The sequence below is a fragment of the Argentina silus genome (genome assembly GCF_951799395.1).
Source record: "Argentina silus genome assembly, chromosome: 12".
In the NCBI taxonomy this organism is placed as follows: domain Eukaryota; kingdom Metazoa; phylum Chordata; class Actinopteri; order Argentiniformes; family Argentinidae; genus Argentina; species Argentina silus.
Window position 1 is genome coordinate 7,986,639 of NC_139666.1, and position 25,701 is coordinate 8,012,339.

Consider the following 25,701-nt stretch of genomic DNA (forward strand, 5'->3'; position numbering starts at 1 on the left):
AGGCGAGGGGAGGAGAGGAGAGGAGAGGAGATGTGAGGAGATGGGAGGGGAGGGGAGGCAAGGAGAGAGGAGGGGAGGAGAGGAGAGGAGAGGAGAGGAGAGGAGAGGAGAGGAGAGGAGAGGAGAGGAGAGGCGAAGCGAGGGGAGGGGAGGGGAGGAAAGGAGAAGAGAAAACAGGAGGAGTGTGGGGGCCAACGGAGGAATACAATTACACAATGTGTCAGAGTAGCTTTGGGGGAAGGAGGTGGTGATGTCATAGGCAGAACGAGCCTCATGGGCAGAATGCGCCCCCCCCCCCCCCCGCCAGCAGCTCTGACAGCTAACCCTCTCTGGAGAACATAGGAGCACAGAGCTGTCATCAGGAACCTCTACAACACTCAGCCAGCCCCAAATTCATAAAATGTAAGACCCTGGAGCGAAATATTACACTTTATTGTTCATCTCCAATGTCTATTCTCTCTGTGCTGATACATCAGGGGAAGCTGGTGGAGGTAGATATCAAAGGACAGACTCATTGTAATGCATGGAATGGTATCAACCAAGTGTTTGATACCATTCCTCATTCCATTCAATGCATTACAATGAGTGATTTTTCCCTCCACCACCCGACCCTGCTACACATAGATTATGATGAGATTTTTTATTTTGTTTCAATAGTACAGACAGAGGCTCTTGTTGGGGTGTGTGTGTGTGTGTGTGTGTGTGTGTGTGTGTGTGTGTGTGTGTGTGTGTGTGTGGGAGGGGGGGGGGGGGGTTAAAGTCAAAGTCAAAGGCAAGTCAAAAGCAGCAGCACTCTGTGGGTAGTGAACCGGCCAGTGAACCCAGACTGAGAACAGCTTCTCATGTTACTGCTCTACAAGCAGCGACAAATAAATCAGCTGCTTTTGTTGACTTGTCCAAGTGTCTGGTTCACCACTTGGGGGCAAGAGACTCAAGTGGCTCAAATCAGATTCTTCTCTCTCAAGGCCTCAGCAGCATAATCTCTTTCACACCCTGACACCTTTTCACGGTTACTGGAGACAAATGGACATGGGGAAAAGTAGCCAGAGGAGCAGTGAAGGGGTAAGACTACACCTTGGACCAGTAGCCAGAAGAACAGTGAAGGGGTAGGGCTACACCTTGGACCAGTGGCCAGAGGGGCAGTGAAGGGGTAGGGCTACACCTTGGACCAGTTGCCAGAAGAGCAGTGAAGGGGGAAGGCTACACCTTGGATCAGTAGCCAGAGGGGCAGTGAAGGGGTAGGGCTACACCTTGGATCAGTGGCCAGAGGGGCAGTGAAGGGGGAAGGCTACACCTTGGACAATGGCAGCTTTTGCGTCAGCAACACAACAAGCAGAATGGATGTTGGTCCTGGTCCACCCTGGCAACCTTCAGGAATGATCCTCTCAAGGACAGAGTTATGCCAGCGCTGTTGGTCACATTCAGCACCACACACAGCTGAGCCCTCTCTCATCTAGGGCCTGTGGATGCCATCCATCACTGCCTTGGCAGCCATAGAGAGAGGGAGAGGGAGAGGGAGAGGGAGAGGGAGAGAGAGAGGGAGGGATAGGGGGGGGGGGGAGTGTGAGAGAGAGAGAGGGAGTGAGAGAGAGAGGGAGAGAGGGGGGGGCAGAGGGAAAGAGGGAGGGAGAGAGAGAGGGGGGGGAGTGAGTGAGAGAGAGGGGGGAGAGAGAGGGGGGAGAGAGAGTGACAGAGAGAGGGAGAGAGAGAGAGGGGAGGGGGGGGGGATAGAGAGGGGAGCAGATTAATCCTTCCTCGTCCTTGTTTTCTCAATAACTGAATATTGTGCTGCAGTGCTGGAGCCAGAGCCTGAGCCAGAGGGAGCCCAGATCTGCATAATGAATAATTAGCTAATGCAGAGTAGCTGCCATCAAGAACTGCTGAACTAAGCCCCTCCATGCATAGTAACTACGCCCCACCATGGCCCATCTCCCCCGCCTCCCGTTGACACCCAGCTCGGTCAAGCATTAAATATTCACCACCTGCTAAGCTTATCCTGGTCAAATCCCCAGATGAATCTTTCAGGAGACCCAACAGGCGTTGAGTGATCAGGTTCTCCTTTTCTCCAGGGGATGAGGAGGATGACAAACATGAAGGGGAAGATTGACAGTCTTCTAGCCCCAGCTGAAACTGAGAGAGCAGAGAGGGAGAGAACTGCTCTTATCCACTCAGCCTGGATCCAAGACCACGAGGGAGGGGCCAACAAGGGCCGCTTTCATCACCCAGATGACCTCCCAGGAGAAGCTCTGGCAGAGGGAGACATGAAGCGTACGAACGAGTGAGCAGCAGAGACGTGGACGGTGGAGAGAGGGGAAAAAAGGGATGTTCAAAAAAAAAGAAACAATGAGGAAGTTGACAGAAATGTAGCTGTCATTACAATCACCCCCCGAAGGAGGCTGCAGAGTTTCAGAGGAACAAAAGAAAACTGTGATAAAGGACACACAGATAGAGAGCGAGATTGCTGATCTTCTGCTTGCCCTAAGAGAGTCAGAGCTCGAGATAAGGATGGGGTAAAGCGTGCGAGCAGGAACGCAGGCGAGAGATGAATGGAAAAGATTAAACAGAGAGACTGAAAGTTCCAATCATGCTCTGGTTGGAAGAGGGGCCTGATTAAAAGGCTTACAGTTATCTTTTTTTAAGGCAGTTTGAGTACTTGGTGGTTGAATTCCTAGTTTTATGAATATCAAAAAGGCAATTACAGTAAGACCTTCAGGGAATGACTCCTGGACAAAGAAAGCCTGGATAAAGGGGTCAGTGGTGAAACCCCCCCCCCCCCCCAACTATTTGTGTGTGCGTGTCCAATCACACTTTTGTTAGCAGTGTGGGATGCCTTAATAGGCAGCATCCAGCTCATTTGGATTACAAAGCCACGTAACATCTGACAGAACTGTGTCCGAGATGGCGCAGCAACAGCTTCAGTGAGGTGGACCAGTGGCTCCACAAATACTCATAATTACCGCGTCAGACATGTGGCTGCTCACTGTGCAATAACTAGCTGCTGGGTGCAATTGTCCTCACTCCCAATCGCACATGACCAGGCAATGTGTGAAGAGATGGGCCTATATATGGAGGCGTTGACGGGGGAGAGAAGTCTTTTTTAGTTATGCGCTCCCGGTGGATTTTTGGGTCACTCATGAGAAGCCAGGGAATACATCGGCAGCAGAGTCAGTGATGCCCTATCATTGTTACATAAGGATAATGTGATTTATTAGAAGAGCATCACACAGTCAATGGACCGTAAAAATCTGCTCTGCTCACACAGTGAAATCATGCCCCTGTTTCCAGGTTTTGCAAAGGTTCACGTACAGTACAGTTCTAATGCAAAACACATTGACTCGCTGAATTTGGCAGTAGTCTGCTCCCTGTGTATGCATTGGAAGACTGATTGTGCAAGTAGTTGTGGGTACTGTAGTTTTAAAGAGCGTGGTACGGCACTGTAAGCGGGCATCCATCACGTTCCACTTGGTTACAATTTGATAAAGGAGGGCGAGGCTCCCCTCTGGAACCCTCCACCTCGGTAAAGCCAGATTAATTCAATCAGCCAATGACAAGTGGGCAGGCCTGACACACAAGTCAAACTGGCTGCTGAGACAAAGCCAACCTGACAACTGAAAAGTCATAAACAACCAAAGCATCAATCTGCACTTGTTCATCCTGACTGCTTCTGCCACGCCTCCGCCATTTCTTATTATTGTCTCCGGGGGAAGGGATTCTGTTTGCCAACCAAGGGAGATTTAAACAGATTCTTGCACGTCTTCTGATTGCTTCCTTCTCCCAGGAATGGTGATGGTATGTGTGTAGTGGCTATAGAGGGGTAGCAGTAATGGGATGTCCACTTCACTTAGGTCTTTCCTATGAGGGTAATGAATCAGGAAGGGGGCTCAGTGGTGTCGGCCACACAAAGCCTGCTCTGAATGGAGGCAGAGGCTCCACTTGACATTTCTCTCCCTGCTGCCGTCATTGTTATAGGTCACCTTTTCTCTTGGACCAGCGTTAGGTAGTCAGTCTTAGTCAGTCTTAGGTGCCGCAGGTGTCTACCTGAACCATACTACTGTGCTTGCTCGGATATATATATATTGATTTCACATTGTCCTTTCCTGCACTGTTTCAGCAACTACGGTGGTGGATGCGTAACCATGCCAGCACAGTATATATCAGCTTGGCTCGGGTCATGCCTGGCTCTGCAGTGTGATTAGGGTACTAGTCCACCACGCTGTCTGTCTCCTGTGCTACAAAGCTCTTCTTCCTCACATCCTGATCCACATTCTCCGCTCCAAGCCAATACCCCTGCCCGGTACCTCTGAAATTGATCCAAGGCAGTACCTCTGAAGGACCTCATGGATCAATTTCTGCCGAGTGATTGATGTTGTAGTAATGAAAGAAAAAGGTTTCAATTGAACAGAGAAACAACAGAAGACCAAGCTTTACTATTAGACAGTATATAGTTGTTATTGTGGGAACTTTAAAAGGAAAATAAAAACACTGCGTTTGTATAATCCCCCCCCACCAGGCCCCTGTGCACTCAGTCATTATTCAGGAGAAGGATTCAGCGGCTAAATCTACATTTTTAATTAGAACCACACTGCAGCATGTCTGGCTGGATCAGCTTAAGCTCAACCAGGGGAACAGACGGTAATAGAAGTGAATAAAAGCATACAGGTTAACCTTTGCCTTTTCATTGTGTTTGGAACTTTCAGTTTGTTTTTAATTGCATGTTTTGTGAAGTTGAAGTATCTGAATACACGGCATTTTAGCTCACAAGGTCATCCATACATTTTGACTGAGGTTTTGTTTTGGACAAGACCCTTGAGAGGCAATTAGCTCAAATTGAAGAGTTTTCTGGGGATGCAGCATAGGACATATCCTGACATTAAGCAGAGACTCTCTCACAGACAATTAAACATTACAGACCATTACATAGGAGGCATCCACTGGTGTCACTTGAGAATAGTTATCATGTCATCAAACCAGGTGGTCAGGCTGTTCATACACTAGCCTCTGCATTCCCACAATTACCCCAACTGTTCCTACTAAAGGGAGAGGATGTTGCTGGGGATGAGACAGTCATAGAAACCCCACGTGGAATCTCGACTGGGAAACAAGGAGAGGAGAGAAACCTCATTAGACGCGCTCAGCACACCGGCGCAGTCTTGTTAAGATATGTGTGAAATTAATTCTCTGCAGCAGAAGGAGGCCATCATGCATTATTAACGAGTAAATGAGATAATCGACCCCTGTATTATGGGGGTGAGTTCGTCGAGTACTTTCAACTGGCTGCAAAAGTAAATATTGTTGGTCCATTCTTCACTTGAGATTGGGTCTGATATTGAGACATATAATTATTATGCCCGATTTCAATGTTAATTTCCTTTTATGAAATAATACTTTGACAGTAGACCTAAACCGTATAGCCTATTTAGTGTAATTTTATTCGTTAGAATCTCATGCTCCCCGACCTGGGATCATCATCATTTAGGTTTCGCTGATGTATGTGTCAATCATTAAATAATCATACACCATTAATTAAATTATTATTAACTATATATATACACATATGCCATTGAAGTAGGCTAACCCACAGAGGGACAGGGTCGTGCGTGCCTCTCTAAAACTTACCAAAAACCAGCCAAAGCAGCGCTTGTTTCGACAACACTTGCGCGCTGTCCCTTGCCATCTTCTTCAAAACTAATGTCCTATTAGAGAAGTTCGAGAAACGTTCTTCAGATGTGTAAAACCGTGGATGGAGTCTCAGAATTGTCCTCCCCAATGTATCCAACGTAAGGTTGAGACTATCCTGGTTAGATAAGTGGCATCGAAGACAATTCCATAATCGAGCACCTCTGCTGTCTTTCAGTCAATTATAACGGCAGCTCAACTATCGTCACGCCACCGTCAATACCACCTTGCGCAAATACTCGAGGGATACGCATGTGTCGGAGTTCCACTTCTGAATTCCCAGTCAGTTCTCTTTATGAGATAGATCCGGTCTCATTTAAATACTTATCTCCGGCATTGCGGCTTATCAAGTTAGAGCGGCAAAGGTGCATTAGAGGTGCAAGTCCATGTCCAAATCTTGCGCAATATGCGTACACACTGAAGTCTCCTGGCAACTCCAATCATGCGCGTGTTGCGCGAAACGAGACGCACTGGACTCTCCCGGTAGGACAGTGAGAGTGAGCCGTGGGAGGCAAACCAACATGTAGGCAAATATTCTGGGGTTAGGGACAATCATCGGAGGAGGGACTACATACATACATACATTTTTCTCTACAGCATTACAGAAACATCTACAATACAGTACGGCAAAGTACAGTAGGGCAATGCACTTTATGCTTCTAAATTAATAAACGGCGGCTATTTTTCAAACGAAATGAAAATAGAGTTTTCTTGTAAAGTGTGTTCAAAACAAAATGAAGAAAAAAGTTCAACTAACCAATGAGACATCTATGTTCAAGGGGATATCAAATGTAAAGAATAGGTCTCGCACTTATGAAAAAGATATGAATTACGAAATATAAAAGTTCAATCCCATGTGCGAAATGTACTGAATCCTAATGATATAGCGTTGAGCCAAACGCCGCTTAATAATGCCACCTAGTGTTAAAATATACCAGTGCAGAATTGCAGCTCATGCCGTCCCAGTACAGCAAATCTGTCACAGGCATTTTTCAATTGCTAGAAACTCGATTTCTCGCGGCTTCTCCTCCATCCTCCTTTTAGATATTCTCCTCCAATAGTTTTGGAGGCCACACTATGGTGCTCTGCTCTTAACCAATGCTTCTTTTATAAGAGTAGATGCAAAGTGTGATCCTTTGGACTACCCGTGGGAAGTTTTAAATCTAAACTTCAATGGGGTGACGTCAGTTGGGTCGTCACAAGTATCCCATTTAGCATTTTCCATCACGCTCATGGTCAGGTCACTTATAAATTATTCTCTTATGAAAGACTGGAACCTTCTTTATAAATGGACAGCGGGGTTGTGTACACAACAACAAAAGGAAATGGACACTCGTGTTGATGATGCTGCATCATCGGTCATGCAAAGCAACATTTTATTTTGTATTAGTGACCAAATAGAATGCCCTGTAAAAATAAAATAAATCGCACAGAGGCAACAGGTGATTTTTTAAAACATTTTTTTTATCACTTTTTATTTTAGAGAACCGACTACATTGTACAAAATTGCTACCGGCATCAACTACTACACATCCTTCAAAAGTAATGATCAATGTACATACATGATACAGATCTGTGGTGTGACGTCTAAAGCCGACTTTACATCTACAGTACACTTAAATATACAGTGTGGATAAGGGGTGCTCTTACAAAAAGAGGAATAAATTAAAGTTTGAGAGCTACAGCACAATTGCACTTACATGGTGAAGCATCATTTTCTACCAGCAGAGAAGGAGATAAATGTGTGTTATCGTTAACTAAGAAACTAACCTCAGATACGGAGCTTAGAAAAGGGTTGAGTACAGTACGTACGTGTGGACCACTCAGGCCGGTCAATCTCTAGCCCTACCGTTTCTGATGCAGATATAGTTAATTTAAATGACAGAATGTTCTTGCCAGGCAAATCCGTGTACATAATTCATTCATACAGCAAATAAAAAAACAAAACAGAGGATAGAATACTACAAAGCTTAGCTGAGTGGTTCCTTTAAGTATTCCAGAAACATAAGATCAAATATCATCAAAAAGACCATAAAATATCATATCTGAGACATAACAAAACCAGAACGCGACGCCGTTTTCTAAAAGTCTCTCCAGCTTCAGCAGCTGGTCAGCCAGCGCAATGACATGGTGTGTTTCACAGCTCCATTTTTCAAATCAGCAAAATTCAAAAAGCTCTGCATTTTAAGTTACCTCAACGGCCCATAGTCTGCCCAAAAATAATCGACTTCTGATGTTCAGCCTTCAGAGGCAACATAATGGAACGTACGAGAGACATAACGTCACTGATATCTAAAATACATTTTCAATCACATCTTCTGTCAATCATCAGGAACACTGCCTGACTGGTACCACAGATGACTGATGTACTGTGATTGAGGGTGGAGAAGCGGGTGACATTTTCCATTACTTCACATTATATTCTCTAAGCAGCAGTGGAGGCTGGTGGAGGTAGAAATCAGAGGACGGGCTCATTGCAATGCATGGGATGGAATGAGGAATGGTATCAAACATGGAATGGGGCAATGCACTTTTACAGGGTGTTTGATACCATCATTCCATTCCATGACTTGCAATGAGTCCCGTCCTCCGATTTCTACCTCCACTGGTAAGCAGCCACAGCAATTGTATGTCCTAAAGCCAGTGTGTCCTAAACCTTTCAGTGATACTGTAACTCAACCCGATACCAGTGTCAAAACTACATGAAGACTACCATCAGATAGGATGCTCCGCTCCTGTGCAGTGGAAACAACGACAAACAACAGAATAAGTCTACACAAAAGTAGCAGTATTTCCATATGGAGTACGTACATTTCAGCACTGAGATGGTTAAACATTCAGCTAAATAAGGCAGGTAGTAAACTACAGCACAGTGTTGTTTTTTTAGTGTTTTTTTTTCATGGATACAGAATACATTTGAGATATGACTTGTGATGGCTCAATTCATGCCTGCATGCTACATATCGCCGATGTCATCCTCTGATTGATATGACATGAGTCATAATCTACTGCTGGAAATCATGACAGGTAGTCAAAATAACAAAACACTGAATTGCTGGTGCTTGATCAATTTACTCTGCATGAACTCCCAAACAAAAATCCAAAAAAGGGGTAAAACAAACAAAAAAAAAGGACAAAAAAAAAAATAATAGCGTCAAATAAAAATGTCAGTAGAAAGTCCTTCTCTATCCTATATAAAAAGTCCTGTTCCAGTGCTCCAATGTCATCCAGTGGTTCTGAGGTAAAGAGATCAAGCTCTTTCATCTAGTGGCTCAACAGACAGATCCGGGATGGTCCAGAATCTGCCGTGTGGAGACGGTTGACTCCACAGAGGCATGTACACACACAAAGGGCCTCGATGTCTCTAGAGTACAGACATCAGGTCCTCTTAGCCGGTCCCCTCCATGTCCCCCCCCCCCTCTCTCTTTCTTAACACTCGTACCTCAATCCCATCCTTGCCTAAAACATCTTTAAAAGAACTGTGTGCCCTGTGTAGGAATGCTTATAAGAGATCCAGTGACACACAACCTGTGGTAAAATTAAAACAAAAAACATTAAAAATACAAATTCTCCAGACTGGAATGTAGTGAGAGAGAGAGAGAGAGAGAGAGGAGGAGTTATCCAATCTCTTGCTTGCTGCTGGTTAGGGAATGCCAGAGGAGATGTTTGTATTGTGAGCAGGCAGGGCAGGGCAGGGCAGGGCAGGGCAGGGCAGGGCAGGGCAGGGCAGGGCAGGGCAGGGCAGGGCAGGGCAGGGCAGGGCAGGGCAGGGCAGGGCAGGAGGTACAGTAGCCCCATGCCCCGTCTCCTCAGAGCTCAGTGGTTAACAGACCCTTGGGCTTGCTGCCGTCTTCCTGGGCTGGGTGGTGGTGGGCCACAATGCTGGAGGAAGAGGGAGACACATGATTGGTCCAAACACCCCGCCTATCAGGTTTACTTATAACAGCATTACAGACTTGACTCAGCAGCTCAACCAAACATGCTGGTGGGAAGGAGAAGACAATGATTACAGCCCATCTTTCATTGTACAACAATCTAAGATGAATAGACTTTTCTGAGCGGTTCAACCAAGCCTTCCAACGTCTCCTGGGGTAGCGAAAAATTAGACTCAATCGCCTCAGTCTTATCAACGCTATTACGCAATTAGCCAGTGCATCAGGACCATGATTACATGAATGGGATGTTAATCACTACAGACTGAAATTAATTAGACAAGGGGGAAATTATAGTGGTCTACCACATAACATACTCAACACAGCATAGCCTTGTATTACAACAGAGCCAAAAGACCAAAACAAGGCATCTAACAGGACCAAAATGTCACAGAAAAACTAAAGAAAGGTGAAACTAGGCAGGTATGACAGATGACGTGAAGGAGTTTACCTGGTGGTAAAGACTGAAATGAATTAGGGGAAAGGGGAAGGGGAAATAACGCAGTCTAAAACATAGCATACTAAACACAGCATAGCTTCACATGATGAACACGGCACACAAACCCCTGAAGAACTGAAGAGAAACGGGAGTGCCAGGCTGGGATGTCAGATGGTATGAAGGCTTTACCTGGTGGCTATCACCTTGTGTGTTTGAGAGAGATGGGGGTGCGGGGCGGAGAGAGCGCCCCCTCCAGGATGGAGAGGAGGGGCCACCTTTGCAGCGGGGTCAAGGTCAAGAAGGCCATTAGTAAAGATGCTGGCGGGAGGCTGCGTTAGAATGGGGAAGAAGTATGGGCTGGGTCAGTCTCTACACAGCAGCGACATGAGGGATGGACCATGGACAGACAGACAGACAGGCAGGCAGGCAGACAGACAGGACTACTAGGTCCAGAGAACTACCGTGTGAATGTGAATACTCACTGCAGTTGTAGGAACGATCCAACGAGGAGTTATCACAGCTTTAGGCAGCTGCACTGGTGGTAGCTGGAAGAGAGCCACGTTCAACAATCACACTCAAACAACCATCTACACGTCCTGATACACTTCCCCTATTTAATGTTTTCAGTCAGATTCATTGTGACGGCTAGTTTCTCAGACTCAGATTATGGATTATACGACGGTTTGATCAGAACAGGCGACTGTGATTGGCCGAGAGGCATTAGAAGCCGTGCTTTATTCCAGGATAAAGTAACAGATATGAGGCGTTTTACCCGTTTACTGTATGTTGCAGTAATATCTGCAAACACTTGAATTAAGAAGACCTTGTTTATCACGTTACCTTGACAACAGCGGCCGTTATGAGAACTATATTTGTGAGCGCAGGGCAGAAACCACCACAATATATCACAAAATAAAGACTTACGGCATTGTTTTCTACCACAATCGATCACTAATATATAATATAATATATAATAATAATATAATATATGCCATTTAGCTGAAGCTTTTATCCAAAGCAACTCACATTGCAGTGAGTGCATACATTTCAGTATATATGGTCCCAGCGGGAATCAAACCCACAACCTAAGTGTTTTTAGCACAATGCTCTACCAACTGAGCCACAGAGGACCACGAAATAAAGACTTACGGCATTGTTTTCTTCTGTCATAATTCTCTGTTTTGTTTCGTAATCGTTTAATTAACTGCAATAAGGCACTTGAGTCTGTGCTTCATGGTGAATAGAAAGTCACAGCTGAGGGGTTGCCATGACGCTTCGTGCCGGGCCTAACAACGCCCCTCAGCTCTCCCTGTCACGATAAAGCGCGGGCTGTCGTGCCTTAACTGACTGCTTAACTAAAGACCACATTTTCAGAGGAGAGTCTTCCCAGTCCAGGAATAGGCTGTGTCCAGAAAACCTTCCCTGAGGCGAGACGGCTGGGCCACAGCATCCAACTGGCGATGCGGCTGAGGCATGAGCAGGCAGCAGGAAGGCTGTTGGGGCAGATGTGGGGGGGGGGGGGGGGTCTATAGACTTACTACTGGGGTCGGGTCTGTGAAGTCTATCAGGTTATCACTCAGAGCAGGGGCCCTCGGCAGCTCGGCGTCCTCAGGAACGGTCTGCGTAGCGACAAGCCATGGTCTTAGCAAAAACAGCTCAGGCATATAAAAAAGCAAAATATATAATACAATATAAAAAAAATGCAGTCAAATAAATATCTCAATGCTGCTACAGTAGAGGCAACGCAAGCCGCAAAAATGGGGGGGGGGGGGTTATGACGTCAGCGATTACCTTTGTCGTCAGGCCCTCGTGGACCGGCTCAGCGGGCACCGTGGGTAGAGGTGCCATCATATCCTCACCCAACATTTCAACACTGAGGACAGAGGGGGGGGGCAAGAGGTCATAGGTTCACTCAAGGTCAGATGTGAAAGTAGTGACTCACGTACGCACACAAAACCTCACCGTCCGTTCTTTCCTAATGCGTTTAACGTCGCCTGAACAACGAAACTAAAGCGATCAAAAGGATGACTCATGTTCCAGTTAAAGGGACAATGGGGGAACATCGAGAACACTGTCATGAGAGTAGATTCAGAGCAGTACAACGGCACAACATCCACCCCCTAAAAAGTGGTTTTTATCAATAATTCAACGGGCTCTGAAGAATGAATACCTGATTACATTCATTATAGGTGACCTATAAGAAATATCCGCGCTGTACTCAACTGAAACAATCTGCTCCGTAAGACAACAATTATCTGCATGCATCTGTGTCTCTGGAGCCCGTAGCCATTTAATCCAGCTAATTGAGAAGTCAAGCTGTTGTGTGTCATCATTTGCTTATGCACATTATGTACATGTATCCAGGCAGAATTTAAGTCATGTGACCCAAGGTGGAATATGTGTCCAATACACCACCAGGTGGCAGCAGAGAGCTGTGTAAAAACAACGCCTTTGTTTCCGAGGTAAGGAGGCTGCAGCGTACGGTTTTCCACGCTACAGCAGTTTGTTAAACCGCCACGACCACCTAAAACGCCCCGTGTCATCCTCCAGTCTTTCCTGTCTTTTAACGAAAGGCCCGGTCCTGGGCGATGAAGGCTTCCTCGTGGTGCCCTGGGACCAGGAGGAGGAAGGGACAGGACAGGTGGCCCCCCTCTAATCTGGGCGTGCCCCAGTTCCAGCCTGCCTCTCCTCTCCTCTCCTCTCCTCATTCCCTCCCTCTCAGCCACTCGGTCTCAGGGGGATTAGAGTCCCACAGGCAGCGTCACAGATCTCCTCCTCTCCTACTCCTAATCTACTCACACCACCAGAGCACACACACAGTGTGAGTCACTACAGTCTCTCTCTCTCTCTCTCTCTCTCACACACACACACACACACACACACACACACACACACACACACACACACACACACACACACACACACACACACACACACACACACACACACACACACACACACACACACACACACACAGAGAGACACACCACACACACACACATACACACATACACACATACACACACACATACACACACACATACACACACACACACACACACACACACACCACACACACATACACACATACACACACACATACACACACACACACACATACACACACACATACACACACACACACACCACACACACACACATACACACACACATACACACACACACACACACATACACACACACATACACACACACACATACACACACACATACACACACACATACACACACACATACACACACACATACACACACACATACATACACACACACACACACACACACACACACACACACAAACACCACACAAAATACACCTTCATCCATTGCCAGCCAGAATCAGGCTCACTGTCATCTCTACCATGAACACCCAAGTGTTCACACAGCGGTACTGAGTCTCACCTGGCCTCCGCAGCAGAGGGGAGCAGGGTGGGTTTGAGGAGGTCCCAGGTCTCCTGGCGCTCTGGACGTCCACCCAGGGACAGGGAGGAGTTGCTACCCAGACGGCCACTCCGCACCTTCAGCCTGGCGGGTGGGGGACAGGGGACGGGGGGACGGGGGTGAATTACAATACTTCTCAGTGCTACGAGGATTCGCTATGTAGGCTTTGTTTATTACAGCCATTTCGGAGGAATTCCCTCCTTCCGGAAAAACGTGAATGAATTTCTTAAACTTGGAAAAAAACGGCTACAAGAACCACTCCTGTCCTGTCAATCAATCCTTTAGTCACACTCACAGATAACAGGCCAGCCCCCTGGGAACGGGACTGTGACCAGGGGGGGGGATGATGTCATAACCGAATTATGCAAAGGACCCTCATGAATATTCTAGCCGTTAATCAGCTTTAGAGGCAGGCCTGTGATTGGCGGAGGCTGGCTGTGTAGTATTGGGGGTGACTCAGGAGGCTTGTTGAGAGGAGGCACGGAGACATTCTAAGACCTCGAAGCACGGCTGAAGATGGCCTTTTTGTCTTTCGTCACGACGGATTTCACACGTTAAAAGCTTGTTTTCCCGGCTGTCGTTTACGAGACAATCACACGACGATCTTTTCGACTAGGTATTCTTTTCGTGACCGGGTAGTCATCGTCACGCCATCCTGCCCTGAGAGCCTGTGTTCCTCACCTGGCTGCAGCTTCTTGTAGGTTGCAGTTCTTTTCTCCCACTGCAACGCCTCCGTGCTCCTCCACTGATCCCTAAAAACAGGTTGAGGGACGTCGGTTAATAGCCTGATGCGTGTTACAGGAGTTATGAGTTATTGAGACTTCGTGTGACTAGGGTGCGTGAGGTTACGTGGCAATTACGTGACGATTTCAACAGGCGCTTCTCTTTAGCAAAGACTGAACAGCGGGTTTCAGTGTTTTCTTGGCTGACACACGACACAAGGGTTTTCACAAAGGCGGCACAGTGCGTCACCTTGAGGGCGGCCTCGGCCTGGGCTTTGAGGATGTTGCTCTTGAGGTCCTCTGGGGGGCGCAATGGAGTGAGCACCGGGCTGCTGCCCACACTGTTCAGACACTTCTCTGTCAGCTTCACCACATCCTCCTGGGGGGAGAGGGGGGGTGTACACACACACACACACACACACACACACACACAGACACACAGACACACAGACACACAGACACACAGACACAGCAGAGGAGGAGGAGAGTTAGGGGGTACATTATCTGTCATTCACTTCCTGGAAAGGTTGTGGGGCCCTACTTAGATTTGGCCCCGACCTCCATTTGGTCAAATAAACACTGTCATCTCACGGAGGAGAGGTCAGGGTGGCTGAGGGGGCGGTCGGTTCTCACGTCTGGCCTCCCACATTGGTGTGGCAGCAATAGCTATTTCAAGAATGCTCTTTTGTGATGCCAAGCGAACAGATTACACCCCCCCCCCCCCCCACACACACACGCGCGCGAACATATGCACGCACACACACACGCACGTGAACACATGCGCACAGAAACACATGCTCGCGAACGCACGCACACACATACACGCACGCACAAACACCAGATGTGTTGAGTATTGTCCATCTGTCATATGAATATGGCTTTGTTTTGTTAAGCGGTCAGACGCGCATATACAATCCTAGCGCCTACACGGCCATACAAAGACACCCCCCCCCCCCCCCTACCTCCCACTCACACACTCCGTCCCCAACAATCTCTTGAATTAAGTGGCGCCCCTGTCTGCCATTGTTTCCATACATTTCCCTGTCACAGTGACCTACTGTCTGTCTCTGCATACAGTATGGAGACCTTTAGGGTCACTTTGAGCAGCAGCTAGGAACAGCAGGGACATACGCTTGCACAGTAGACACATCTCATCCAGTCAAATGGAACCTATAGAGAGTGTTCTAGTTCTAGCTGTACAGAGATAGTGTTCTAGTTCTAGCTGTATAGTGTTCTAGTTCTAGCTCCAGCTGTATAGAGATAGTGTTCTAGTTCTAGCTCCAGCTGTATAGAGATAGTGTACTAGTTCTAGTTGTACAACGATAGCGTTCTAGTTCTAGCTCCAGCTCCAGCTGTACAGAGATAGTGTTCTAGCTCTAGTTTTACAGAGATAGTGTTCTAGCTCTAGTTTTACAGAGATAGTGTTCTAGCTCTAGTTTTACAGAGATAGTGTTCTAGCTCTAGCTGTATGGAGTAACTATTTCTTTAGTTTTGAGCTGTGAGATGGTGGTGAGAACCACCAGAGACTCTGCACGCCTCTCTCTGCTTCTCTATACGTTAAATAGCTGCTCGCGTGAGTGATACTAACCAGGCTTTGTTCCCAGGGGAGAGAGAGTGTAAGTGTGTATGTGTGTGTGTGACAGAGCATGTGGGTGGATGTGTGTGTGTGTGTGTGTGTGTGTGTATGTGAGTGGATGTGTGTGTGTGCGTGTGTATGTGCATGTGCTTGTGGGTGGATGTGTGTGTGTGTAGGTGCGTGTGCGTGTAGGTGTGTGTGTGTATGTGCATGTGCGACAGAAAACACACGGAACCAGCTCCTCCCTCCATCTCTCCCTCTCTCGTTCCCCCTCTTCCAGATGAGTGCACTGACCTGGTTGTTCATGTTCATGTTGACGTTGGCTCTGGAAGGGGCTGTGAGCGCTGCGGTCTCCAGCTCCAGCTGCTTCAGCCGGGCGGCTGCCTCTGCAGGAGCACACAGGCCTTTACTCACAGCCAGCACACACACACACACACACACACACACACACACACACACACACGTCAACGCTGACCTGAGGTGCGACCCCACCGAGAACCGATCGACCGAGACGCATGGGTGTGCCGTACCGTCATTCTTTAGCATTGTGTAAGGAATGTTGGTCAGTGTGACTCTCTCTCTCTCTCTCAGAGTCTTCCTCTGTGAAGGATATACTTCCCACGACAACGCCAAAGGACGTGACCATCTAGGTGGTTTCTCACCATTTACTGGAGGTGGTTTGACACCGTCGACAGCCTTGGCTACCTTTACATTTATATTTATGGCATTTAGCAGACGCCTTTGAGGCTACCACACACAATGTTTTGTCCCCCACAATAAAAAGGGGACAATTTTCAACAAAACTTGGGCGAATGATGCGGCTTGCCATAGTGATCCAGCATTTGCACAAATACACTGATTGCCCCCAGGGGGTGCTGTAGTAAACAACTGAAATTCCCAAAGTACAGTTTGACTGTAGGGGACAACATGTTTACTGTAGACCTGCATGTGTGTGTTTTAGTCTCTGTGGTGTTGCCTGCCTGCCTGCCTGTCTGTGTGTGTGTGTGTGTGGTTCTACATGGATCTCACCAGTGAGGGAGACGTTGTCGTCCGCGGTGACGCTGGAGGCGGAGTGAGCCATGCTGGGGCCCGCCTCCTCAGGCAGGGCTGCAGTCGCCATGGGAACAGGTGTCCGGATGACATCATCGATACAGGTCTCCAACAGATCGGCCACCAGGGGCGCGCTGTGAAGGAGGAGGAGGAGGAGACGAGAAAGAGAGGGAGGGGGGGAGTAAGGGGGCGAGAGAGAGAGAAGAGAGAGAGGGAGGCGAAAGAGAGGGAGAGAAAGAGAGAAAATGTGAGCATAACATCACACAACGAGACACCAATTCATACCATGAGTCTGTATATCTTACCTGAGGCCACTCTGGGTGAGATAGGGCGATCCTTTACCCTGAGCTTACCACACTGGGGCAGTGCAGGGCTCCCCACTACACAGGAGTCAACCTGTGCCCCATTCAGAACAACTTTACACAATCAAATTCATCCATCCATCCATCCACAATAACCATGTACTACAGAGTTGCCCAATAAATCACCTAGCTATCCTAGACTGTATGGGAAGAAGGGATGAACTTGCTTTTTTGATCAGTGAGGTCCTGAAGCGAGACATTTGAAACTCTTTGAGAGCTTTCAAAAGCCTTTCTACTACATTTGGCTGTAGCCGGTGGTCATGGTGAAAGAAGAGAGGTAAATTACCTCACAAGGTAAATTACCTCACACCGCCTTAAGACAGGTAGGTCAAACACAGGTCATCTTGTTGACATAAAGAGAACAATGGTGAGACACACACACACACACACACACACACACACACACACACACACCTCTTTCTCTGCGGTTTGGGAGGGAAAGGGAGAGGTGGAGGGGGGGGGGGGGGAGTGAGTCACATTCCACACATGACAGGAGTGAGATTACAGCAGCCTGTAAGAGGCTTTGAGACAACTGGTTTTAGTTTTCACACAGGAAACTCCCCGTCCCTCATGGAAAAGACCGAACATGCTGCCGGCCTCAATAATCACCCCCCAAGGGACAGCATAATTATATATTATTATCATATAATAATAATACATGCCATTTAGCTGACACTTTTATCCAAAGCGACTTACATTACAGTGAGTGAATACATTTCAGTATACATGGTCCCAGCAGGAATCAAACCCACAACCTAAGTGCTGTCAGTGCCATGCTCTACCAACTGAGCCACAGCGGACCACGGAGTGACATCCCGATCCTGGCATCTCCCAGACATGTATAAAACAACCGCCCACACAGAGGTGGAGTTGGGCTCCTTTATTGCTGTCTGATCCGGTATCAAAGGTCTCACATCACAGAAGATACATAGAAGATTCATCCTTTGGTCATAATGTCACAATGTAAACAGTAAGTGACGGAAACAAATCATTTTCATTGGTAGAGATGTGCATGTAACAGGTGTCGACAAAGAAATAACAGATAACATTTCAATTTGCGAGTTTACAGGAGTTTAAACAGAACACTGTAAACTGTTTAAGATCTAGGCTAACTGAATTCATCCTGTACTTTGTGCATTAATTCCACAAACAAGCTAGATTGAGACATTTTAAATAATGTGCAGATCCACGAAATGTACCAAAATAGATAAAAATAATAATAAAAAAAAAATCTTTAAAACGTAGTTGAATCAAATCACTCAATGATTGACATTAGACAAGACAGCGGTAATATGAAACGTAACAAGCAAAAACAACTTTGTTGGGGTCGTGGAGAAGGGGAGAGGGCCAAAGGGAGGTGTACTATCTTGGACATCGAAAGATAGACAGTCATTTTTCAGTGAGATGTTTAGGGAACCGGTATCCAGGTTCAGGTTCTCCTCTTGGCTTCAGTCAACAGGCTGCTTATTGTCCTTTCCCTCGATACCGTCTCGACCCGGCCAGTATCACTGGGAGGGGTGGGGAGGGGGAGGGGGGGTGAGATGGAGGGCCTGGGCAGTTTCAGTGTGTGAGGCGGGGGGTGGGGTGGGGAGGGGAGGGGAGGGGGAGTGAACGTGCCCAGGTAATTTGGCGTCACTTCTCGTCTGGCCTCTCTCTCTCCTTGAGCATTAGTGTCCGGGTGAGACAGATGGGTGAGAGGTCTTGTGGCGTCCGACCCCAGGAGAGGGAGAGGGTCTGGGGGGGTGTGTGGGGGTCAGGGGTCACCATTGAGATGTGGGAGGGGAGAGACGCCTACAGGAAGGGTGGAGGAGAGGGGGAGGGAGGGTGGAGGAGAGGGGGAGGGAGGGTGGAGGAGAGGGGGAGGGAGGCAGGATGGCAGGAATTAACACACGATGGGAGGAGGAATGCAGGAGTCAAGAGGAGTGTGCAGACAAGAGGGAGTGGCAGAGCTGATAACAAGAAAGAAGGGGGGGGAGAGAGAGAGAGAGAGAGAGAGAGAGAGAGAGAGAGAGACAGACAGAAGGAAGACACCTGAAGAACAGGGCTAGATCTGTCTCGGGGGTTTATGTAATGTTGTGATATGTAATCGTTTGCTCCATAACTACGTGCCTGGATGTCTTACTGGCTGAATATACTGTATGGAGTGAATGAATGAGTACACATGTCGCTTGTTTCACTACACACACACACACACACACACACACGTATGGTGTTGGTGTTGTCATCTGTGTGGTGACATACAGATAGAACAGTGTTCCATCTTCTATGGTGACATATCGCTCCATTATGACCAAAATAACATGAGGGGTCGTCTAACTTCATCACTGGAGTGGGATGCGTTGCATGTCAACTCCCAGCCGTTGGCCCGGGGACATCCGTCCCCTGTGATGGATGGTTGACAGCTTCCCAAACTCGATGTGAGTGGAGGGAATGATTCCTATGCTAACGCGGGGCATTTAATAGGCCCTTCAGTCAGCCCAAGTGGGGATACGCTGAATAGTTAATAGCCATACATTTCCTACACAGTACAGTAGGCCTTGTGAAGAGGCAGCGTTGAAACGCTGGCACCCGAAAAAACGCGCTCTCATCTTATAAATATGTGGGGGAGAATCAATTTTTAATATTGCTTTTTTTTTTTTTTTTTTAGCCTAGAGAGGGTAGCTTGATGTTGTTCATCGCTGAGTGTGAAATGGAGGTCAAAGAGCAGATGCGACGTGACAGATCGGACAGGAACACGAGGGACAGTCTGAAGGAAAGGACATCAAAAAGAACAAAACCACGCTTGAGCAAATGTGTTAATTATAAATATACATGTTGCAGAAGTCGTTCGTATGTCACTGTTGCCATGCATTAGAATCGCAGGCAGAAGACAATGAATGTGTGATGAAGGTTAATGGAGGTTGATTGCGGGAGGGTGAGAAGGGAGGAGAGGAGGAGGAGGAGGAGGGGGGCGGGGAGCAACTCGTACGCTTCTTTACGATACTTGAGGCTTTAGAATAAAAATAGGCCATTGGTACCAGCGTATTAATCACTTATACGAGTCTTGGCATGAAGTGAACGACAGTAAACCGGAACTAACAGCTTTATCTTCCCAAATAAAGGGAGGCTAAGCAGTCGCGAGTTGCTAAAAACCCCACGGAATGCGAAGGTGCAATATTCCAGTCAATGAACTCAACTAAATGATCTCATCGCCTTCCATTTCAAGGCAATAGGTAACAAACAACCTATTCATTATGACTCTTGAGTTCCCCATCAGTGTAAACAATACTAAGCCGTAGACCAGGCTGGGGTATGTCTGCACATAAATATGTCAGAAGGAGAGGATTAGGAACAGTGTGGCCCCAGAGCTGAGCCAAATCCAGCGCTAATTTATCAAGGCGAATTCCTCACCACTGGGTGATAAGCAGGCACATCTGCTCAGCAAAAAAAAACAAAAAAACGATGTTCAAACCTTACTAGAACTCATTTTGCCTGTAACGGAGATAAAAATCACACTTCGTCTCTCTACTTTCTCGCAATCAAGACTGTTTTTACGAATCTCCTTCCGCCGGTTGTTCCCTAAAGCTTTTCCTTACAGCTTACAAATGGATTGAATTAGCTGGATAATAGCAATCGTGGTAGAGCAGCGTGGTAGAGCACTGTGGTAGAGCACCAGTGGGATCAATCCATTAACATGTGGGAGGCGTTAAAATGTGGCCCTCTAAAAGGTTTTTTGGTTCTCCACCTCTGACAGGAGCTTGGCGTACTGTTCCTCGGGTCTGATAGTGGAGCAGCACAGTTGGGAATCTACTCCCTTGGTCCTCAGTCTGGGAAGTGGCTCTGTTGAAATGTCCTGGGTTGAAGTCGACGATCATTAAATCGTAATCGCCAGTTGACACGGAAAGTGTTTCACGCCTGTCGTGAAAGTCATGAAATATGCACAGTGTGAATTAAGCTTTCATAGGGGTGCGATCTTCATCCCCCCGCTGTTTAAAATCTAATCTTACTGCAGCTCTGTCTGGGAGTGTGTTACACCATATGGGGACGTGGACCGAAACTGGTCTCATTCAGGTCTCACTTCAGCCATACCGTCTAGAACTATCGCCTCCTGAGGGGACTGAAACAATAACACAGAATATAAAAAGTATTTTTCAAATACAAAAAGGGAGGATGAGGAGGAGGAGGAGGAGGAGGGGGAGTAGGAGGGAGGGCAGGACATAGCAGTAGAAGATCACAATGATGGACAGAAAGAGGACAGTCACCACAGTAAATGCATAGCTGAGACGATGTAAAGCACCGATCCCCTCCTACACTGATTGGGTTGGTATTGAGAGAGAGAGAGAGAGAGAGAATCACTGCACAGAGCGCAAACCCTCGACCATAGAAGATGATTTGACTGCAGGACAGGCGACCCTTAACCCACAATCATGAAGCCCACCCATGAAAGCTGATTGGTTCAAGCAAATCTACTGAGGCCACCAGAGGCATAATAACTCAGAAGGTACATACCTTGCCTTAAGACAAAGGCTTGTTTGGTTTCAGTACATCATACTAGAACAAAAGGCAGAATTGTAAATGGGGGGCACAAATTCTTACACACACACACACACACACACACACACACACACACACACACACACACACACACACACTTTCTTTTTAATATCCCAGGAAGTTAGAGGCAGACCCCTTCATTGCACAGTAAATCCTTGGAGATCTGGGTTGAGGGGAGTGGGGGTCTGTTATGAGAGAGGGTTTGTTGTTGCCAACCCAGCAGGGCCCACCACCCCCCCCCCCCCCCCGCCCATCACCACCCCCTCCACCACCACCACCACCCCCCCAGTACCACAGCAGCAGAAGCAGCAGTAGTCTGCTCACTGTCAAAGCAGGATGCCAAACATGCACTCACACACTGTGGAAGTAGTACTCCAGAAGCCCTCACAGCTCAAATTTTAATCAATGTACCACACACAGACACACACTTAAAACACTCACACTCCACCTCCACCTCCACCACCACCACCACCACCACCACCACCACCACCACCACCACCACCACCACCACCCACTCCCACAAAACACTCATACTCCCTCACACACACACACCCTCAGCGGACAGCTGTCAATCAACACCCACCCACACCCACCCACCATCCTAACCAGCACCACCCTCTTCACCCCCCGAGCCCCAGCCAGGTACAGTATGTGGTCCCTCTCCTGGCCTCCCAGTGACAGCAGGACGGCAGACTAAGCAGCTTAACGCTCTTATGGCATTAGAACAGCGAACGGCTCACCTCCTCTTCTCTGATTGGCCACCGCCAGGACTCCTGGGGAGGGTTTCGATTTCCATGGGGCCGCCGGCAGAGGAGGAGGCGGGGGCAGCAGCAGTGGGGAGGGACCAGGGGCTTCTGGTGTAGGTGGGCTGTAGGGGGGGGGGGGGTGTGGAGGTGGTGGGGGGGGTCACAGGGTTATGATAAGACAAGACAATGGGTGAGATAAGGAGAGGCCGTCCATCAATACCACATACTGTATGTCAATGTAATGACACAATCCAAACATTCCTAGTGGTGTGACTAGTCTGAGGGGAGGTCGCATTCGCACCGTACCTTGTTGGAGCCCACTCCATTGTTGTGTGAACTAATAGGGGGGGGGGGGGGGGGAGAGATGGAGAGAAGGAGAGAGAGAGATGGAGAGAAAGAAAGACAGATAGAGGAGAGAGAGAGAGGGGAGATAGAGAGAGAGAGGGGAGATAGAGAGAGAGAGAGGAGACAGAGAGAGAGGGGGGAGATAGAGGAGAGAGAGAGGGGGGGAGAGAGATAGAGAGAAGGAGACAGAGAGAGAGAGAGAGAGAGAGAGAGAGAGAGAGAGAGGGGAGATAGAGAGAGAGAGAGGGGGGAGAGAGAGAGTCAACAGGCAAGTTATTTTCCAGAGAGTCTTTGGAGAGACAAAAGGAGCTATGCGTCTGGTTCATCCCTAGTCACTATGACGACCGACCACGTGAGCGTCGTCAGGCACTCCCACGGTCACGATGACATCACCGTCAGCTAACACGTGTGTAATTGAAACACAGGGTCCGACCATGACGAGATTCAACGAACATGAAAAATGTGCTCACTGAACACAGAGGAATGTCAAGCAGATTATGCAGCTGTAATTGCACACTCGCTTCACAAGATCTCACATCAAAATGGCCATGGTAAAGGTCATCATCAGCTGAGAGAGCACACAGAGGCTAAGAATATTCTAGAGAAAAGGGCAGTAATGGTCATGGCAGCGCGCGCTCACACACACACACACACACACACACACACACACACACACACACACACACACACACACACACTATAGTGGGCAGTGAATGTACAGGCACGCTGCACATTGTGGACTGGGAGATCAGTGTGTGATGATAACCAGTGCTCTCCTCCCCCAGCACAGATAAAGAACACACACACACCCAGGGCAGGTCTGGAGGAGCACATAGCCTGGGTGTGACGTGTGTGTGTGTGTGTGTGTGTGTGGTGTATTTGTTATAAGTCGCTTTGGATAAAGGCATCTGCTAAATGCCATAAATGTAAATGTAAAATGGTGTGCGTGGTGTGTGTGTGTGTGTGTGCGGTGTGTTTATCTGGCTGAGATGAGTGAGGTCTTACACACCAACCTCCACACAACAACCGAGGAGAGATATTCACAAACAGCTAGAGGAAGAGATTATTTAATCAGTGACCTTTCCGGTTACAAAACATTCTGTTCAGAAATAATTTGTACAGTACTTACTCTTGGGGTCTGCTGGCTCCTGTAGTACAGAAACAGAAAGAAGAGTGAAATCATTTGTGTGTGATGTGAAAGTACCACATACAAAATAACAAAATGTAGATAAGGAACAGGACAGAATAAGCTATCTGGGGCTGCTACTCCTACTAGTCTTATCTGACTCTGTGTGTGTGTGTGTGTGTGTGAGTGTGAGATTGTGTGTGTGTGTGTGTGTGTGTGTGTGTGTTCCACTCACCCCTGTTCTGCATGGTCCTTCTGGAGTAACGGCGGCTGGGCCTCCTCTCAAACGAGGCGGACCTCCTGGCTTTGTTAGCCTTGGTGGTCTGGTACTCTGTCTTCCCGCTGGGGGGACACACGGCATAGGGAGGAGAGAGTGTTACTGTAGAGAGCTGAACACACCACCAGGTCCGGGGCAGGGGCACAGCCGAGGGGGGGGGGGGCGGGGGGAGTCTTCAAATGACTTCATAATGACTGAAACTTCTGTGGTACAGGCTCAGTATCCACCGAGGCAAACAGTTTGCGATTTGCTTTAAAATAACAAAAAATGTTGAGCAAGATCCAGCCGAAGGAAGGCTTATGTCTCGACACGAACACCCTGTGAAGCATGGGTTATGAAATATGAAGAGAGCGCAAAGTGAGTTATTAAGGCTTGAAGGAGAACGGCAGGAACGGTCTTCTAAATGGGAATGGGACATGCAGTACTAGGGTACCACAGAGAGCAGGCGGCTAGCTAGCTAGCGGGTGGTGGTGGTGGTGTTGTTGTTGTTGTTGTTGTTGTTGTTGTTGTAGCCGCTGCTGGGATGCTACACACAGTGTAGTGTCCCCATTACGAGTCCCCTCCCATCCCCCCCCCCCGACCCTCCAAGTCCCCCTCAGGGTAGCTAGCTGTCCTCCGGAGCCCCACGAGATGTTGTGACACGGGACTGACCCCTGCTGAACCCCAGGGCCACTCAACGGACCGACCCCCCACCAACCCCGCCCAAAAACAACAGGGCTGGAGAGAGACCCTGCTGATGCTTATTTAGCAGTCTGCAGTGGACACAGCTAGAGAAGCTACTTCACGCAATGGGGGAAAACATAGAAAAAATAAGCTTCAGTAAGAGACAGTATTTGTATGAAGGGATGGTGGGGGTCCTATCAAAAATAATAAAGATGAAAACAAATCAGAATCAGATGATGTGAAGCTCCTCCTGCTTGTGTGGGAGTGAATGGTATGCAGCGTGTGAATGCTTCACAAAGATTCCTACAAGCAATCCACACACCAAAGCAGTAGTAAGTACAGCGTGCAGTGTGCGAGTGTGTGAGTGAGTGAGTGAGTGCGTTCAGCAGTACCTGTAGCGGAAGCGGGAGCCCATGCGGATGAATCCGGAGCGTTGGTTGCCCTTCTGGACGGGGCCGCGGAGGCGGAAGAAGGCGTGGTGCTCCACGGCACACTTCCACAGGTGCTTACAGGCCTTGGGGTGGTCCATCCTGAACACAAACGTGTGCTCCTGCTCCTTACTCTGAGAGATAGAGAGGGGGGGGGGGGGGGGGGGCGAGGTAGGGAAAGAGAGGGGGAGGGGGGGGACCGAGGTAGGGAGGGGGGAGAGAATGCACTGTCAGCAAAACTCTGTACACTGTACACTATTCATTATAGTACCAGGGGACAGGGAGAGGAGACAGAAACACAAACTCAGGGAACAGTGACAGAGGGGGCTAATTAAATGTTACCATTGGGTATAGATACATATAG

The 25,701-nt window shown here is 48.1% G+C and overlaps 2 protein-coding genes across 2 annotated transcripts in view; both read right to left on the reverse strand.

The window, feature by feature from the left end:
• ramp1 (receptor activity modifying protein 1) overlaps positions 1-6,109 on the reverse strand; it is a 28,364-nt gene extending 22,255 nt beyond the window's left edge. Inside the window, exon 1 of the mRNA XM_083682503.1 lies at positions 5,617-6,109. Within this exon, the coding sequence (XP_083538629.1) occupies positions 5,617-5,674 (58 nt within the window). The 5' untranslated portion in view covers positions 5,675-6,109. The remainder of the gene's footprint in view (positions 1-5,616) is intronic.
• A 4,123-nt stretch (positions 6,110-10,232) lies between these two features.
• The window catches only part of epb41l5 (erythrocyte membrane protein band 4.1 like 5), a gene marked incomplete at its 3' end in the record, with an annotated part of 30,590 nt that continues 15,121 nt past the window's right edge, over positions 10,233-25,701 (reverse strand). The window contains exons 12-25 of the mRNA XM_083681442.1: positions 25,302-25,471; positions 24,205-24,311; positions 23,973-23,991; positions 22,805-22,835; positions 22,493-22,620; positions 16,837-16,991; positions 16,102-16,193; positions 14,482-14,610; positions 14,191-14,261; positions 13,471-13,593; positions 11,839-11,920; positions 11,586-11,666; positions 10,530-10,592; positions 10,233-10,376 (exon numbers count right to left, since the gene is read on the reverse strand). Of these exons, the coding sequence (XP_083537568.1) occupies positions 10,233-10,376; positions 10,530-10,592; positions 11,586-11,666; positions 11,839-11,920; positions 13,471-13,593; positions 14,191-14,261; positions 14,482-14,610; positions 16,102-16,193; positions 16,837-16,991; positions 22,493-22,620; positions 22,805-22,835; positions 23,973-23,991; positions 24,205-24,311; positions 25,302-25,471 (1,395 nt within the window). The remainder of the gene's footprint in view (positions 10,377-10,529; positions 10,593-11,585; positions 11,667-11,838; positions 11,921-13,470; positions 13,594-14,190; positions 14,262-14,481; positions 14,611-16,101; positions 16,194-16,836; positions 16,992-22,492; positions 22,621-22,804; positions 22,836-23,972; positions 23,992-24,204; positions 24,312-25,301; positions 25,472-25,701) is intronic.